General features: G+C 34.9%; 1 protein-coding gene and 1 long non-coding RNA gene across 2 annotated transcripts in view; one reads left to right on the plus strand and one right to left on the minus strand.

The window, feature by feature from the left end:
- The window catches only part of LOC144312511 (uncharacterized), a 67,169-nt gene extending 66,009 nt beyond the window's left edge, over nt 1-1,160 (minus strand). Inside the window, exon 1 of the long non-coding RNA XR_013378004.1 lies at nt 1,018-1,160. This is a non-coding gene — a long non-coding RNA (uncharacterized LOC144312511). The remainder of the gene's footprint in view (nt 1-1,017) is intronic.
- VTA1 (vesicle trafficking 1) overlaps nt 1-18,910 on the plus strand; it is a 65,158-nt gene that overhangs the window by 26,202 nt on the left and 20,046 nt on the right. The window contains exon 5 of the mRNA XM_077895262.1: nt 14,418-14,526. Within this exon, the coding sequence (XP_077751388.1) occupies nt 14,418-14,526 (109 nt within the window). The remainder of the gene's footprint in view (nt 1-14,417; nt 14,527-18,910) is intronic.

Below are 18,910 nucleotides of genomic sequence, written 5' to 3' on the forward strand. Positions count from 1 at the left end.
TAATTATTTGAACATAGCAACAAGGGCAGGGACTCTGAATAGGGCAAATTGAGAGCTTCAGAAGGAGTGGGAGAGATTGTTTAGAGACTGAGGATGTTAAAGGATATATATATATATAGCAACAGAGTAAAGGGACATTTTCCCAGAATGTTGGCACTGTTTTCTTTTCCTGTCTCACCACCCAACCTGCTACCCGAGCTCTTCTTGCCTTTCACTGGTACTAGACTTAAGTAGGAAATAGCATCTGTGTTGGTGGTTAAATGATTCAGCTAGCAGGAGGGGTCTGAAATGGTACAGAGAAAAGAAGTTAGGCATTTTAAGGCCAGCCTGGAAAGGAAGTCCTAGTTACTTGATGGGGCTGAGGTTATTCCATGGACCTTCATCATATAAGTTGTGCAGATTTAAATCAATAAATGTGTGTCTGCACAATTAGTGTGTAATTATATGTAGGTGCTTTTCTCTAACTTAATATGTTAGTTATAACATGCAAAGTTTGTACATCCAGCAAAGTTGTGCATATCAAAATTTAAAAACTGCATGATATGCAGGGCTGATGTTTCTTATTCATAATCATTCAGTGATCTTACCCTTCTGTGACTTGAAACTGATTTCTGCCCATGAACTGAGGTTGACTAAATAACACAAAGCCAGCCAACAAGAAAAGTAAAATATGGGTGAGACTGTTCATCTGCTACTGACATAATCCCTAGGCCAACCAGCTTATCAGCTTAGTTATGAATTCTTTTAAGTTTAATGTTGTTGTTTTGTTCCATCATTTCTGTATCTAGGAATGGCATCTTCATTGTCATTACTGAGATTTAGATTTTTCAGAATGATTGTTTGAACATCAGATAATTGTAAATAAAGAAGCTCCACTGAGTGGAATAAGGAGGAATCCACCCTAGCCGTGGCTTTACCAGCTTGTCACCGTTTCAGAGTAGCAGAATGGTGATCGACCTCAACGCTCTCCTCTAAGTCTTTCTTGTTATCTTAAGAAAATCTAGGACTTGTACTTACTGTGATTGAAGTCTGATATGCCTAAAATAAGGCACAGACTCTTACAACATTTCTTATTTCAAAATAACTGTTAAAAAGATGAGCTGTTTCAGGGGCACCTAGGTGGCTCAGTCGGTTGAGCGTCTGCCTTCCGCCCAGGTCATGATCCCTGGAATGGAGCCTTGAGTCAGACTCCCTGCTCAGTGCAGAGCCTGATTCTCCAACTGCCACTCCCCACTGCTCATGCCCATGCTTGCTCGCTCTCTCTCAAATAAATGAAATCTTAAAAAAAAAAAAAAAAAGTTGAGCTGTTTTCACAAATATGGATATAAATTAGTTACTCCAAGCATTTACTGGGGCACCTGAGTGGCTCAGTGGTTGAGTGGCTGCCTTTGCTTCAGGTTGTGATCCCAAGATCCTGGGATTGAGTCCTGCATCAGGCTCCTCACAGGGAGCCTGCTTCTCCCTTTGCCTATGTCTCTCTGTGTCTGTGTCTTTCAGGAATAAATAAATAAAATCTAAAAAAAAAAAAAAATAAAATTAGCAGTTTTAACTCATTCCCTCCTTTCCATTTCCACCATAGTTACATCCTGTACTGGTAAAACACTAGCAGAGACACAGATAGGAAACAAAGGTGGGAAAAGAATGAATTAAGGATTTCAGGTAGGCAGATTTTTTTTTTTAATATATATTCCTGTAGGTATAGTTCAGGACTCTATAACTTATATGTTCATTTGTAAGTTAAATGCAGTGCTGCATTTAACTACATAATATGCCAGAACTTTTTAACAAATCTAAAATTTTCCTCAAAAGCAGTTGTTTTCCTTGCTTCTCAGTGCTGTTTTGAGAAACACTACAATCTGTGACAACAGAAAATGGGGAGGGGAGATGGCATTATAAATGTCTCATAATTTTTATTTTTGTGTTTTTATCTTTTTATCATCTTTATAAAAACAAGAGAATGGTGGCTTTTATATTAATGTTTTCTAAAGTTTTTAAAATACTACATTTTTTCACTATCAGCTCTGAAAATGTATTTCAGAAGAAAAGAGATCAAGGTTGTCAGAGACAAGCCCCATTCAACTCCAAACCAAGAAGTCATTTTATTTCTTTGGATGTGGCTTTTCCTCTGTAGAATGGGAAGCCTAGATGAGCAGGTCTCTGAGGTCCTTTGCAGCTCCACCAGTCTCGATGAGTATATGTTCCACATGTGGGAGAGGTAATGGGAAAAGGAGAACAAAAAAACAAAGATGAAAAAGCAAACAGAAAAAGAAGAGGAGAGAATCAAAAATAGTTGTTGGTTAGAAGCAAAAGGAGGGGTAAAGAACTCTAGAGGAGGTTATATAAACGAAAGTAAAAAGTAGACCTACTGAAAATGTGATAGCAGAGAGCAAATTCTTAGTAGGAGGAAGAGAGAAGAAAGCTAGTATTGCAACACAGAGAGTAGGCAAGCTGAAAACCTGGGGCCTTCTGTATGACATTTGTATGTGAAGATTTTGAGTCTTCTAACTAAATTCTTTTAATTTAACATGCCAGTCTTTTTTTAAAAAGCCTGCTGGTTCACAAGCTACATTACTGCAGTTTACCTAATTAATTTTCCTACTTGGGGCCCCTTTTCTCTACAACATATTTTCCTCTGTTACTGTTTATTGGCAGAAATAACGGGCTTTTCAGTTCCTGGCATTGCATGTCCAGGCTCCTACTTCTGGTCCTTCATACCAATCCTGTGTACGTTTGTCAGACCAGTCTCCTTACTGCCTGCTCACTTTCTACCATGGATAACTGTGTGTTTAGCCTGCTTGCCTAAGCCTTACCTTCTCTTGGGGCCAGCTGAAGTACTCTTGCCCTTAGATGAATTCCTCCATCTCTCAACTGTTCCAACCTTAGAGTCTTAACTGTATGAATATTACACTATGATGTATTGCCTTAAGTTTTATAGATTATATGTTGGAATAAATTATACTGCAAGTCCTCGCAAGAGAGGACTTTGTTTATATGTTGGAATAAATTATACTGCAAGTCCTCGCAAGAGGGGACTTTGCTTCTTTCTACTCTTATATCTTCTTCGGCATTAGGTATAAATTTTCACCCTGAGTAAAATCTCAGAGTAAAAAACTGGCTGATCAGTGATATTTCAGATGTTGCTACAGTTCAGCTTTTCATTTTTCTGTCTGTAGATGGAGATAATGTTCAGACTTTTTTACAGAGAACTTCTTTCCTAAGTCTTCTAAAATGTAATTAGATCTCATTCAGTCACAGCATTTTTCTTGGTTATTTCCTGATATTTTTTCTTTTACATTCACATCACTATTTATAGTTGCACAAAAATAAAGTCTATATTTTCTTTAGTCAACAACTTTTTAAAAAAATATTTTTATCTGCCATTGTCTATTTTGTTTTGTTTTCTTAAGATTTTATTTATTTATTCATGAGAGAGAGAGAGAGAGAAAGAGGCAGAGGGAGAAGCAGGCTCCATGCAGGGAGCCCGACATGGGACTCAATACCTGGTCTCCAGGATCAGGCCCTGGGCTAAAGGTGGCGCTAAACCGCTGAGCCACCCTGGCTGCCCCATTGTTCTGTTTTTTTAATTCTACTATCTTTGTTTTAGTTATACCTATTTAACTCTTTTAACTGTGCCTTGTATAGTTCCATCTCAGTTTTTTAAACTTGTTGTTATATAAACTTCTAGCTTTCTGTAGCTATATAGAAATCAATGTCCCAGATCAGGGATAGAATCACCAGAGTATATATTAAAATTTTTAATTTTGTATTTTAAAGGAGGGGATGTTCAAAACATAAATATTTTGTTTTCCTACTGTGGCATCTTGTACACTCTGTTCATGGCTAATATTAATGATAGACTTTTATTGTATTTTAGATTTGTTTCACTTCTAGCATGTTGAGGAGCAGACATCATTTTGCCTTTTTGCCTTTGTAGTCTTTTGTTTAGGTTTAATTCCACTAATTTAAGAAGAACATAAAAATCACAGATAAAAGATGATAATACTGTTAATCTGTTGAGTTTCTGCTAATTTGGGGGGAATCAAGTGAATATGGTATGTTTTCCTGCCCTCACAGAGCTTGTGTTCTCGTGTGGGAAGAGAAGCAAAATAACTAATTAGAAGGACATATGGTATAGTAATGATAGAATACAGGAAAGACGTTTCACTCCTGCAATTTGCCTGGCACTATGTTTGGACAATTTAGATATACCTTATTTCATCTTTTACAACTCTGAAACACAGTAAGAAAACCAAGAGTCGAAAAACGAAACAAAAATAGAAAAACACCAAGAGTCAGGAAAATAAAGTACCTTGTCCCCAGATGCTGTGCCCCAGAACTGTATTCTCAAATTCTTGTGTGATGAACATCCAGCTTTTTTTTTTCTTTGTCATTTCCATTCTGTGGCAGACTGATAGTTTTGTAGAATAAAAATAATTATTGAATTATTAGAAAAATGAAACTTAAGATCTGTAAAATAAAAGAGTAATTTTGGTACAAGTTTCCTAAATAACTCTCAGTTTCTGTACTGTCTTGTCACAGACTCGTAAACGGTTTACACACTGGGATTGGGACCACATTTTTTTTTAAGATTTTATTTATTTAGTCATGTGCGACAGAGAGAGAGGCAGAGACACAGGCAGAGGGAGAAGCAGGCTCCATGCAGGGAGCCTGATGTGGGACTCGATCCCAGGTCTCCAAGATCACGCCCTAGGCCAAAGGTAGGCACTAAACCGCTGAGCCACCCAGGGATCCCCGGGACCACATTTTGATTGGCGCTGATCTAGAGGGCTCTCTGGAAGCCTCCAGGGAGTCTTGTTTATATCCCAATCTGATTCTCCCTGTTAGAAAACAGGAGCTTTGCAACATCTCTGCAGTGACTATTTATATGAATAGCAGGTTGGGAAGGAAGTAGTCTGTTACAAGTATCCATTTGCACTGGAAGGTTCTGAATTAAGCAGTATCTTATTGCTAACCTAGGGAAACCATGGCAGAGCAGGATAAATTCATCTGATTACAAAAGCATGTGTTCAGGACATACACCATACCTCAGGTTTTCATGCTTTTACTATATATACACTGAAGATCTCTTTCTTAGCAGTTACAATAACAGAAAAATATGAAGGTAGTATCTCTCATACTAAAGTAATAATTCCACGTACTTTGAATTCCTTTCTGTGTAATAATTGCCAAGAACAGTGTCTTGCCCTAACAATTAATTGTGAATGAGTGAGGTATGTTTGCATGCAGTGTTAGGATAATGTGACTAAGAATACTACAGGCATTGACCTCAAAATTCCATATGCCACTTCATAACTGTGACTTTAGTAAGTTATTTGACTTATGTAAGCCTATTCACATGTCTGTAAAGAGAATTATAATTACCTATTTCTTCAGGTCCTCCTAGATTTCAAATAAGAAATGTATGTAAAACCTTTAGTAAATAGTAAATGCTTAAAAAACACTAGTTGTTGTTTTTACTAGTAGGTGGATAATGTTCTGATGATGTACTGTATTTACAAAAGGCATCAGCAAATACATGAAAACTTTAATGGAAACTATCCTAAACTACTCAGTTATGTATTTACTTAAGATGAATCTATTCAAAAATAGACATTATTTATATAATTACTATTAGATTTAGAGGTCCTACATATGCAGTTGGAGTCCCAAGAAAGAGAATAGAAAGAAAATATAGAAGAAAAGATTTGAGGAAATAATGACTGTAGATTTTCTAAATTGGATCCAGCAAGTTCAGAGAACCCCAAGTAAAATAAATACAAAGAAACCACACCTGAGAACATGATAAACCAGTGAAGTTCAATGATGGAAGAGAATGTGGACATAAAAAGAGCCTCTTGGCAAGCAATACATTATATACAAGGTAACAGTGCATGGAAGGGTGATTGACTTCTCATTTTTTAAAAAAGATGATGACAAAAAGATAATGGAATTGATGTATTTAAAGTACTGAAAGAAAAAAAAAACTCCTTGTCAATTCAGAATTCTATATAGATCAAAGCTATCCTTCAAAAAATGAAGGTAAAATAAAAGACGTTTTCAGGCAAATGAATTCATTGCTACCAAATCCGTTCTAAAGAACAGCAGAAACAAAGTTTTTTAGAATGAAGGAAATGATACCATATGGCAACTTGGATTTATAGGAAGGAGTGAAGTACACCGGACATAGTATGTAGGTAGATATACTTTTTTAAAAAGTATATATTTGCTTTTTTCCTTCATTTCTTTAAAAGATATATGCCTACTTCAGTACAAATTATTGTAACTAAATATATGTGTTTGTAGACCCAAAAGAAGGCAGAAAAGGGAAGAGAAGGTAACAAAAACAGATGTGATTAATATGAAACAACAAATTTTAGGCCTAATACAATTATATCAATAGGTATTATAAATTTAAATAGACTAATGGTCTAAAAATAGAGATTTTCAGGCTAGATTAAAATAGCAAGCTATAACTTTATCCTGTTTACAAGAGATACCTTTTATGTACAGAAACACAGATATTTTGAAGAGAGAAAAAATACTCAATGCAAATACTAAGTAAACAAAATTTCAAGTGAATGTACTAATATTAGACAAAGTAAAACTTTAAGAAAATGTTTTAGTGGAGGTAAAATGAGACATTAGCAATAAAGAATTCAATTCATCAACAACATATTATAGTTATAGATGTGCACATAATAACAGTTTTGAGTTATATGAAACAAAAATTGATAGAAATAAAAATACAGAAAAAATTCATAATCATAGTCTGAGATGTTAACACTCCTCCAGTCATAGTTAGAATAAATAGTTTAAAAACAGTAAAGTTAATAAAGACTAGCCAAACATTGGCAAGAATGTGGAAAAACAAGAGCTTTCATACATTGCTTGGTGAAAATGATAAATGTTATAACCACTTTGGGAAAAGATTTGGCAGATTTTTATGAAGTTAAATATACACCTACCTTTTTACCCAGCAATTCCTCCTTGGTGTTTATCCAAGAGAAATGAATACCTATGTCCAGAAAAAAGAGTTGTTCAAGAGAGCTCATAGGACCTTTATTCATAATAGCCCAAAGCTAGAAACATACCAGATGTCTACCGACAGAGGACTTGATAAATGAATTGTGCTGTACTGAGATCTAAAAAGGTAGTACTGATACATTCTACAACATGGTTGAATCTTTTTTTTTAAATTTAAATTATGTTTGCCAACATATAGTATAACACCCAGTGCTCATCTCATCAAGTGCCCTCCTTAGTGCCCTTCACCCCGTTACCCCATCCCCCCCACCCACCTCCCCTAACATGGATGAATCTTAAAGGACTTTTTTAGAAAAGGCTGAATTTAGGACTGGATCAGGGAAGGTACTAGATGAAGCTGGGCTTTCAGCTTGTGTCAGAAAGTAAAATGTTCATATGATCATGAGGACATGTCAAAAGGATCCAGAAAGCTAGTTGGAAAGGATTTTCACTTGTCCATGCCAGGGACAATTTGAACATCAAAATAAGAAAGATATTAATAGATGCAAACTCATTGAATAAAATAAAAATCAGTGGGTCTGTACTGAAACATACAGTGAAATATTTGAATGAATGAGTGAACATAATGGGAAAATAGAGAAGGCCTTTTATAATAGAATTCTGATAGATATAGAAATAATGATGAAGGTAGAAATCAGTATTGGAGTTTATAACTAATGCGTGGGAAAGTGGTTGAAGAGTAGGTATTTACTTTAGTCTCTAATATCTTCCCTCAAATTGCTTATTAATTTTAAAGGGGAAATACTAAGTCTGATGGAGAAACCTGTCTGACACCACTTTAACCAAGTCATCAGACATAACAACCATTATTGGGACCAACCAATACCATATATGCCTTCTAATAAGATGAAATGAGAAAGATAAACATTGCTTCAGTGTTAATCCTGCTAAAAAGGCATAACCTGAACCTTATCGTGAGGAAACATCAGGCGCATCCTAAAAAATAGATGTTTTACAACTAGGCTGGTTTTTTCTTTTTTTAATGTCAAGGTCAAGAAACTAACAAAGGCTGTTCCAGATTAAAGACTAAAAGGACATGACACTAAATAATGCAAGCTTCTTAAATTCTATAAAGCCAGGCAAGAATCAGTTGCTGGGGACATTATTGGTACAATTGACAGAATTTGTTGGGACTGCGGATCAGAGATTATTCTTGAATAAGTGTTAAGTTTCCTGATTTTAATAACCATTGTGTATGGTATTGTCCTTGATCTTAGAAATTGCATAAAGAAAAGGTAGGGGGTACCTAACATCCAACTTACTCCTAAATGGTACAGAAAAGGAATGCATATCTATAGACAAGCAGTTTGCATATTAATAAATATATGCATACATATGTGTATATTAATGGGTTGATAAAAATGTAAACAGCTGGGGAATATAAGTGAAAGCAATATGGGAGAAACTTGTAGTATTTGTAAAACTTTGTTCTAAGCTTGATAAAACTATATAAAATAAGTTATTTCACAGAACTATGTATGTGTGTGTGTGTATACATATACATATACATGTATATATATAAAACATTTTATATATTTTTAAAATGTTGAGTAAATCTCCATTAGGAAATACATGGAATTTGTTACTATACTTTAGTATTTGAGTCATGGTGGTAGTAAATTTGTTGAATATGTATTTTTTCAAGTATTTCTCACTATATTCTCTTTAGTGTTCTGGGGGCTTAATAGAGCCCTTGTTGTTTATATACAATATTTGGGAGAATTGAGAGCCTAGATATATAAAAGTATTATCTGTGATGTTATCACCAAGTTAGAGATAATTCCTTTCATCTGTATCATTAAGTGCTTTGAAATGTTATGAAAACTATGGATTCTCTCCCATGCATTTTATGTATTACATTTTTGCATAAAATTCAGGTTTCACAGATACCCTCAAGCCTAGCCACTGATCCTTCTTTGCAAGTCTAAGTCAAACTGTGTACTCAAATGTAATATTCACATTTATTCATTAGCAGAAATGTTTTACTCCAGCTTAGTGTTTTTCATAGTATGCTTCCAAGACAACCACCTCCAGAATCATTTGGGGTATTTGATTTTATAAAACATGGATTCCAGAATCTGCTATCCTTTCCTTCATCATCAAGTATTTGTTAAGCTCTACTATATATCAAGCATGGTTCTAAGCCTAAGTCATGCAGCAGTGAATAAAATCCCTGCCCTCGTGGGAATCATATTTCTCTGGTAGAGACAGACAGTGGACAAATTAATAAATAAAATATGTAGTATGTCAGATGACAAGTACCATGACAAAACTGAAGGTAGGGATAGGAAGGTTCATTTCCGTAAAGTGGTTGGGGATGGCTTCGCTGAGAAGTAACATTTTAGCAATGCCTTGAAGAAGGTAAGGGAATGAAATGTAAAGATACTCAGAAAGAGGCAAGAGAAAATGCAAACCTTTTGAGATAGTAAAGAGGGTCTGTTCAAGTTTAAGAAGTATCAATGAAGATAATGTAGCTGAATCTGGAGTGAGAGAAGAGATTGATAGCAGGTAAGGGTAAGGAAGAAGAGTTCAACCAGAATTGATGGGATTTAAATGCTGTTTTTAAAATGTTTCATAAATAAGTATTTCTTCCATTCTAATGATCAAGGATGGAAGTAGAGAGACCCATTAGTTCATTTTTAAATAATCAAAGTGAGAAGTAATTCTGGCTCAGAAAAAGAATTTGCAGTAGAAGAGGTGGTGAGAAGTGGTTGGACTCTGAATATATTTTGAATGGAGAGCCCACAGACTTTAAAAGATTCATTGGTAGATTGTAAGAGAAATAGAGGACTCAAAATGACTCCAGTGGTTTGGGCTTGAACAACTAAACAATGAAGCTGCCATTTACTGACATATGGAGGAACAAATTTAATGGGAGAACATCAGAAGTTGGTGTTGAACTTTGATTGCTTTGAATTATGAGATGTACAAATGAAATATTGAGGTGAGTTGGAAGTTCACAAGAGAGAACTGAGCAGAAGATACGAATTGGGAGTTGACAGCAGAAGGTGATATTTAAAGCCATTAGACTGGATGGTATCACCCAGGTGAAGTGTCAGAAGAGAAGACTGGAAGTCCAAGAACTGAAGCCTGTGGCATTCCCCACCCTGTCGATAGGAAGAATCAGGAGCACCCACACAAGGCAAAATCACAAGACCTTGCTACTGGGAAAGGAAGTAAAAGGACCTTGCAAGGAGGAGCAAGTGCTCAACTTTTCATGCTGATAAAGTCAAGTCAAATGACCTCTAAGCTTTGGATTTTGCAAGAAAGAAATAATCTGCAACCTGACAGAAGCAATTATGTTTATTGGGGATAAAAACTTGACTAGGTAGGTTCAAGACAAAATCCAAGGGCAGCCTAAGTGGCTCAACGGTTTAGCGCCGCCTTGAGCCTGGGGCCGATCATGGAGTCCCGGGATCAAGTCCCATGTCAGGCTCCCTGCATGGAGCCTGCTTCTCCCTCTGCCTGTGTCTCTGTCTGTCTGTCTCTCTCTCTCTCTCTCTCTCATGAATAAATAAATAAAATATTTTTAAAAAAGACAAAATCTAAGAGGAAGTATTGGAGCATTCTGTTTCAAAGTGGCTTTTTGGCATGACAATAGAAAATGGTTTGATTTTCTATAGTTTGATTTTTCTATAGATTTTTTTGTAGTTTAGATTTCCTATAGTTTGTGCTAAGAATTTTTTTTATTATTTTTTCCTCCTGTGATTTTTATATGCACCAGATTTGAGAACCCCTGGTGTAGCCTGTGGTTGGTGTTTGCTAACCAATCCTTCTTCGGTGTAACAAGTACAAACAATTTAAGACGAATGAAAATTCTTAGCACCGCTGACTCTAGTGGCCAAAATGTGCAGTTGTCAGTGATTCTCATAAATCCAGTTACAAAACAGGAACTTAGAGGCCAGAGACAAAAGTAAAAGTTCCTTTTGTAATTCCTGTTTCCCAGAAAGGATGTCTAATCAGCCAAAAGGAGTTAAAAGATCTTAAAAATATTGACATCTTGAAAATTTCCTCTTAAAATATTGTTGGATATCAAGCATCCTTTATTTTAAAGATTCAAGGCCAAAATTAAAAAGCGAATTAATTTTGAGTTACAACTGCCAAAATTTTCTGTGAAGTTTTATAGGCTCCAGTTTGCAGGGGTGTCTTGAAAATAGCGCGGAATAAAAAATAAACTGTTGTATTGATTTATCTGCTCAGAGGAAATTTTGTAAAATGTATTTACTAAAATGAAGCCATCTCAGGTTAGAGTCATGTTTTTAAGCTTCACATACTAATGAAGGAACCCAATCTGGTTTAAACATCTTTACACTATTTTTTATTATGAAATTAGGAATGAAGGAACCTCTTAAAGTGACCACAATACAACTTAACCCAACTTAGTCTTTAGACAGTGTTAAATTATTTCAGGCCAAGAATAATCTGTTATTCATTTTCTTTCAAAAGGGTCCTCTTTATGTATACCACATTATAACCCATACTAATATGTATTAAATATTTAAACCAGTTTTAAACCAGTTTTCCCTTAATTCATATATTCCCATCTAAGTTGCAAAGTGTAGTATGCTAATTGTAGCTTATTGAGGCAGCCCTGAATTGAGTGGATAGCTTCACTGCAAAATAGTGTGACTTTGGATAAGTCATTTACTTTTGTACTGCCATTTCCTCATATTTCTAATAATGGGATTGTAGAATCATAAAGAGAGAAAGGTGAAGAAAATATAGACTTCAGGTAGTACAGATGCCACATTTAGTGATGGAAATTATTACCTAGCTTTCACTTTGGACTCCAAAGCTCAGACCTACCTTGTTCATCCCCAGCACTTAACATCTGTAACTGACTTGAATAAATGATTAATTGACTTGATGGTAGTCAAGGAGGTTGATAAGGGAGTGAACATTTGAACCGAGCTTAAGACTTTTGTCAGAAGAGGAAGACTAGCATGAGAAAAGACTGCAGATGAGGACAGAATCTCATCTGCGTAGTAGGAAGTAGAGTAGATTAAAGCAGAATCCACAATGTGGGAGGCCTTGAATGCCAGGCTAAACTGTATTTAACATTGACCCAGTCTTTTAATGTCTCAGAGCCTTGGAGTAAAATGTGACTTGCCTCATTGTCAAGGTTATTGTCAGGACCAAATACGAGAAAAATGTCTAAGTGCTTCATAACTTATAGGGTGATATAAAGATGTTGGTCCACAAGTATTAAAACAAGTTCAATACTTTCTACCTACTATATTTTTATAGCAATATTCTTTTGTATTTTAGATGTATATCCATAACAAGATGATCAGCTCTCTAAGGGCAGAAGTCAGTGTATTAACTGACTTCTCCCCTATTGACTGTCTGAAGGTCCTGATAGCCATTATTTCAGAAGCCTAAAAAATGTTGAGGTTTTATGTCTTAGGTTTTTCCCCAAAACAGGGAAACTTTAAATCACTGGAAATTTGAAGTAAATTGCCTTCATTAGTAAATGGCTTTCCTAGTATTTAATGATACTGAAACATAATTCATATTTAAAATTGCATATGAATCAGCATTGATTGAACCTCTCCCCTCCTCCCAAGTTTACAGTATCTGTTAGAACAGGATGCATAAATTTATTTGGAGATGAGATAGATGATTAGTAGCCAAACATAGGAAAGAAAGCAGAAGAACAGAGTGTCACAAAAACCAGAAATATATGGGATGCCTGGGTGGCTCAGCGGTTGAGCGTCTGCCTTTGGCTCAGGGAGTGATCCCAGAATCCCAGGATCAAGTTCCGCATTGGGCTCCCTGCATGGAGCCTGCTTCTCTCTCTGCCTGTGTCTCTGCCTCTCTGTCTCTGTTTCTCAGGAATAAATAAATATTTTTAAAAAATAAGAATAGAGAATATTTCACAAAGTTTGAAATGGTTCAGTGTTTTGTATGCTGCTGAGACGTTTGGGTAAGATGATGCCTCCAAGTGTCTGTTGGATTTACCAGCGTGGAAAGAGCTGTTGGTGACAGTGAGTGCATTCCTTCCTAAGTGAACTGTGGGCTGGCACATTTGGGCTCACTGCCACTAAAAGGCATGGCATATTCATATTCTCTGACCTTTTATGTGATGAAAATAACCAAACAGAAAAGAAAGAAACTTTTTTCTCTCTAGAGTGAATTAACTGGTGAAGAAGTGAAAACATTAAATGTGGATGCTTTTTTTGAAAAGCATTTTGTGTAGTAGAATAAATTAAAATCATACCTGGAAGAAAATGGAAATCAATGTAGAAAAGTTGTTTTTAGTGGAATACAGAAGAGCTTGTTTGATATGAAAAGGGAAATTAAATATGATACAAAGTAGGTAATTTGGGGGTTACTTCTTTTAGGTTCCTATATACTTATTTGTAGTAGTATATAGATAATTTTTTGTAAAATACTCCACTAAGTATCTGCTGTATACTGTATTTGTCAGTTGGTCTTTGCAAAGGTACATTACAGTTGTTTTCAACATAGTGAAAAGTGTGTTATTTCAAACTCTAATGTGCATGCAGATCACCTGGGGATCTTGTTACAGTGCAGATTCTCTGATACATGAGGTCTGGGATGTGTTTAAAGATTATGCATTTCTACAAGCTGCCAGTAGATACCAGTACCACTGGTCTGTGAGTGTCATAAAGGTCAATTGAAATATACACTAAAAATTACTAACCTATCCAAAATTCTAACTTATTTTACTTTTATATTTAAAGAAAATCGTTGTCTTAATTTTATAGTGTACAGCATAAAGTTTAAGGCAGGAAAGAAGAGGCAACTCTAGCAGATTCTTTACTGATATTTTCATTTCCTAAAACAACCCCATGAGGTATTATTTTCCCCTTTTTGGAATTGGGGTAACTGACATTCAGAGCTGATAAATAGCATGCTATGGGCTTGCCTAGTTAGCTGTCTAGTGTTTGTTTGTTTGTTTGTTTGTTTGTTTGTTTTAACCACTACATTACCTTAGTTTTCCTTTTGTTTTCACAAACGTGTTTTCATAGATGTGTACAGATCAGTTTTTTTCTTCTTTGGTGGAAATAGCTCAATCTACTCTTACTATCTTTTATATTTAATTTTAGAATTCCATTTAGTCTAGTTCTCCCCTATGCATAAAAATTACAAGTTTTGCTGGAAGGACACTCCCGTATTTCCATTGCAGACCTTTTTTGAGATAGAAAATTGTAAGAGAGAACTAGGCATATGTTTTGAGGACAGTTAGTAGAACCCAGTGGTAGTGGGGAGGTTGCCAGATTTCTTTCAGAGATATAACATGCAGAAATGGGTTTTATCTCAGAAATATCATGTAGGTTATCATAAGTGTATATTTTATTTGATTTCTATACTGCAATGTAATATTGATATGAAAATATTCTTTCTAGAATGTGAAACACAGAAAATATGCAAGGTGGAAGGCAACATATATCCATAATTGCTTAAAGAATGGAGAGACTCCTCAAGCAGGGCCTGTTGGAATTGAAGAAGATAATGGTATGTATTTATTTAAGTAAAATGATTTAGTAGAAACATAATTGTTTAGAATATCATCTGAAGTTTTTGGAAGAAACTATATATTTTCATTTGTCCCATCAGGTACAAAATCCATGAAAATTAAGTGTAAAATAAATTCAGGGACAGTAAGAGATTAAGGCCAAATTGCTCTTAGTCAACAAGATGGCATGGCCATCTTCTACCTGTAATCAGATTTCATTCTTATATGGAACAGGTAATCCATTTATAATTTATAAAATATTTCCAAAATAATAGAATACTATTATTTTTACATATCTATTTGAGGTGGATTTCTTTTTTGTCAGAGGGGTAGGTAGTCCATTCACATAGTTCAAAATTTATAGAGAATATAAAAAAATAAGAAATGAATTTCTCATTTCCACCACATCCCTGATTTACCCAGATTCTACCAAAACCCAAATAAGTAAATACTATTTCTATAGCATTTCCTGTCCCTTTACAGATTTTTTTTTTGAATTTACAAATAAATAGGAATACACATCCTCCCTTTTTTTATACAATTGGTAATATACATACTTCTGCACCTCAGTTTTGTTTTGACTTAATAAATGCATGAAAGTTTCACCATTAATTAGTTTATAAAATTGTATCATGAAAAAAAGTGTCTCATCATTTCACTTCACTTTTTAGTTAATATGTAATTGAAAAGAAAATGAAAAATATTTTTCACTTGTTTTATTGATTAGACAAATAGGAAACTGACTGTTAGGAGAATAACCACTGTATTCTAAGTTAAAATTCTAGGTGATCCTTGCATTTTGTTATACAACTTTTAGACATCTGTGAAAATGATCACTAAATGCATGAGTTTTTGTTCAGATGGTCAGATAGTAAGTATTTTAGGTTTCTAGACCAAAAGGTCTTTGTTGCAACTTCTCAGCTGCTTTTGTAGTGCAAAAGTAGCCATGGGCAATATGTAATCAAATGAGATGTCTCTGTTCCAATAAAACTTTACTTACAAAAACAGGCAGCCAACCTATTGGCTGGACTCCAGTCTAATCCATCTCTTTAGATCTGTTATTATAGTGAATTCTATTAAAAGATTGCCTAAAATTGAACCACCTTTACGTTGTGTAATCCTCACTTGGCTCTGTTTTGGTTTTTTTATTGTTATATTGCTGGATTCAGTTCACTACTACTATATCATTTAGTATTTTGACATTCATAAGTAAGACTGGTCTACAGTTTTATTTTTTGATGTCAGTGTTCTCCTTCATAAGTATAATCTGAAGATTTCTAGTGGGTTGTTTTTATGCTTTGGGACATTTTGATTTGCCTTATAATTTTCTTTTCTTTTAAATGCTTTCTAGATTTTTTTTTCGTGAAAGCCCACCAGCCCTGGTACTGGAGATGACTTGTTGGCACTACTCTTCTATGGGAATTAATCTTATTAGATTTTTTTTTTTTCTCAATGCCCAGTGAATGAATGTGCTGGTGAAATAAATATTTTAGTTGTTTTAGGCCATTTTGGTGATTTCTGCATATATCTGCTGTCCTATTTTCCAAATGCCAACTATATTGCATAGTGGTATATTTATATGTACGCGTTGTTCAAGTGTCCACAACAAAATGTAACAGTTGAGTGTTGCCATAGATCAGTTAAGAATGAATGGGTAGCAAAGAAGCACATGAAAAGATGCTGAAATTGTTAGTCATTAGGGAAAAATAAATTAAGATTATAGCAAGATGCATCATACCACTAGAATCTAGGGCTAAAATTGAATAAGCTAATACTCCCAAGTACTGATGAGAATGCCAGGTAGCTAGAACTTTCATACATTACTCATGGGAAAAGAAAAGGAAAACAGTTTGGCAGTTTTACATAAAATTAAAAATACACTTGACATAATATCTAGCAGCCCCACTTCTAGGTATTTTTTTACCCCCCAGAGAAATGCAAGCATATGTCCTCACAAAGGCCTGTACATAGCTGTTATAGCAGCTTTACTTGTAATTGGCAAAAACTAGAAATAATTCACATGCCCTCAGCTGTTGATATTTGCAGCAATATGGTAGGGACCGATTTCAAAAGCATTATGCTAACTGAAAAAGCCAGGCCCAGAAGGCTACATATACTATATTATTGTATTTATATAACTTTCTAGAGAAGGCATAGCTCTAGGGACAGAAACCTCGGGGGTAAGGAAGGGATTTCCTATAAAGGAACATGGGAAAGGTTTGGGAATGGCCAGAAGTAGTGGTTATACATTATATAAGCTTTATGTCAAAACTGTATACCCAAGGAGTATGAAATTTACTGTATGTAAATTATACCTCAGTAAACCTGCCTTTAAAAGACCAAAGGGGATGGGAGGAGAGAACAAGTGGGGAAGACAAGAGAACCGTTTTGTTCTATTTATTTATTAACCAGAGGACTATTTGGAATGTTACAGTGCCATTTGGTGAAAAAGGTACAATGCAGTTTTATATATGAATACTCTGTGTAAATTATTTTGCAGTTTAGCCTCTAAAGTTGCAAGCTTTTATACAGCATTTTAGGCTAACCTTTTGCTATCTATTGCTGAAACATACTTCATGATATGTCCTTATCTAATGTTTTAAGCCTTTTTCACATGGAATTCTTCTTACAGTCATTTTCTGTAATAAATACCTTGCATTCATAAAGCACCTTAAAGTAACAAATCATTTTCACATATCTCAGATCCTTGAAATCCCTTGGGAATAGATTATGTCATTACAGTTGAACAAAGGAGGAAGTTGAGGTTCCATGTGGCTTAGTGATTGCCTAAGGATATAGAACCACAAATGAGAACTAGAACTTGAGTCCTGGCTCTCCTACTCTTGAGTCCTGTGTGTGTTTGGGGTGTTTGTTTGTTTGTTTGTTTAATACCCAATGCATGTGTTTTCTACATACTTCCTTTCCTACTTTAATACTGACCATAATCAGGAATATTTTATGTCTGTCCTGTTAACAAGTGTCCACAAAAAAATATCCAAGGTCGTCAGGCTACCAAGCAAGTGTCACCACAGTGTGCCATCAACCTACTCACCATTTTTATTTTGTTTCTGTTTCATACTGTGTTATGTGGGTAAGGCTGCCACAACAAAACACCATAGACTGGGGTAGCATTTATTTTCTCAGGGATCTAGAGGGCGGAAAGTCCAAGATCTGTTCAGTGCTGGTGAGTGCCCACTTCTGGCTTTCAGACATCAGCTTTCTCTTTGTTCTCATATAATGGAGAGAGAGACAGATCTTTCTTCCTCCTTATAAGGCTACATTTTTTATTAGAATAGGACTCCACTCTTATGACTAATTTAACCTTAGTTACCTTCTGAAGATCCTATCTCCAGATACAGTCACATTGGTGATTAGGTCTTGACCATATGAATTTTAGAGGGACACAGTTCATTTCATAGTACCTATATATATATTCCCTTTATTATAGTCATAGGTGTTAAGAGCCAGAAAGTGCCTTTGTCTCTTTCTTTAATTATAAAACCATCTCCCCTTCCTAAATTGTTCATTTTTTCTACCTATCTGAATGCTGCCTATCTGTGATGTTTTCTCTTTCATCTGAATTTCTGCAGAGCTATTTTATGTATGTATATAAAATCTTATAATAAAACATATAGCACTTAAATAATTCATGTTAATATTTATAATTTATGGAGCACTTGGTATTATGCATTGTACTTGGTATTATGCTTTATACTAAATATTTTACATATATATTAGCTAATTTAATTCTCATAACTTCTGAAGATAGCTGGGCATCCCTATTCAAGCGCTGATAACTAGTTCATGAAACTCAAGATTTGAACCCATATATTTCTAGTTCTAAAGTCTGTGTTCTTGTTCTGCATTTAAACAGATTCATTTTTTTCCTTTAACAAGTTCATCATTTGATTATAAGACTTAATACATATTTTCTACCCCATTGAATATTATAAGAAAATTTCTCGACTAGTCGACATAACTATTATAATTTCACATTCTCTTGAGAACAGAGAATCAATGTTATGAGGAACAGTTCTGTGCTGTACACATGATGGTAGAGCCCTAAATTTGGAATGAACTCCCACTTCCCAGGACATGCCTTTCTTCTTGGATTTTTAAAATGTAATTGTCTTTCATTCATTTTTAAAGAAACTTTTTTTTAATATCATTTGTCAGCGTTAGCTGGGTACCGGGAATGAATAAAAGACACAATCCTTTACTTACAAGAACTTATATTCTCCTGGGGAGCAATAGGTTTAATAAGCAGTTATAATACATGGTAGTAAGAGATTTTTCCTGAGCTGAGCCTCAAAAGAGAAGTTGAGTTCAGTCAGGTAAACAAAAAGAAAGGATGCTACAATTTCAAAACAAAACACATCTTCA

This window comes from Canis aureus, chromosome 1 (genome assembly GCF_053574225.1).
Source record: "Canis aureus isolate CA01 chromosome 1, VMU_Caureus_v.1.0, whole genome shotgun sequence".
In the NCBI taxonomy this organism is placed as follows: Eukaryota; Metazoa; Chordata; class Mammalia; order Carnivora; family Canidae; genus Canis; species Canis aureus.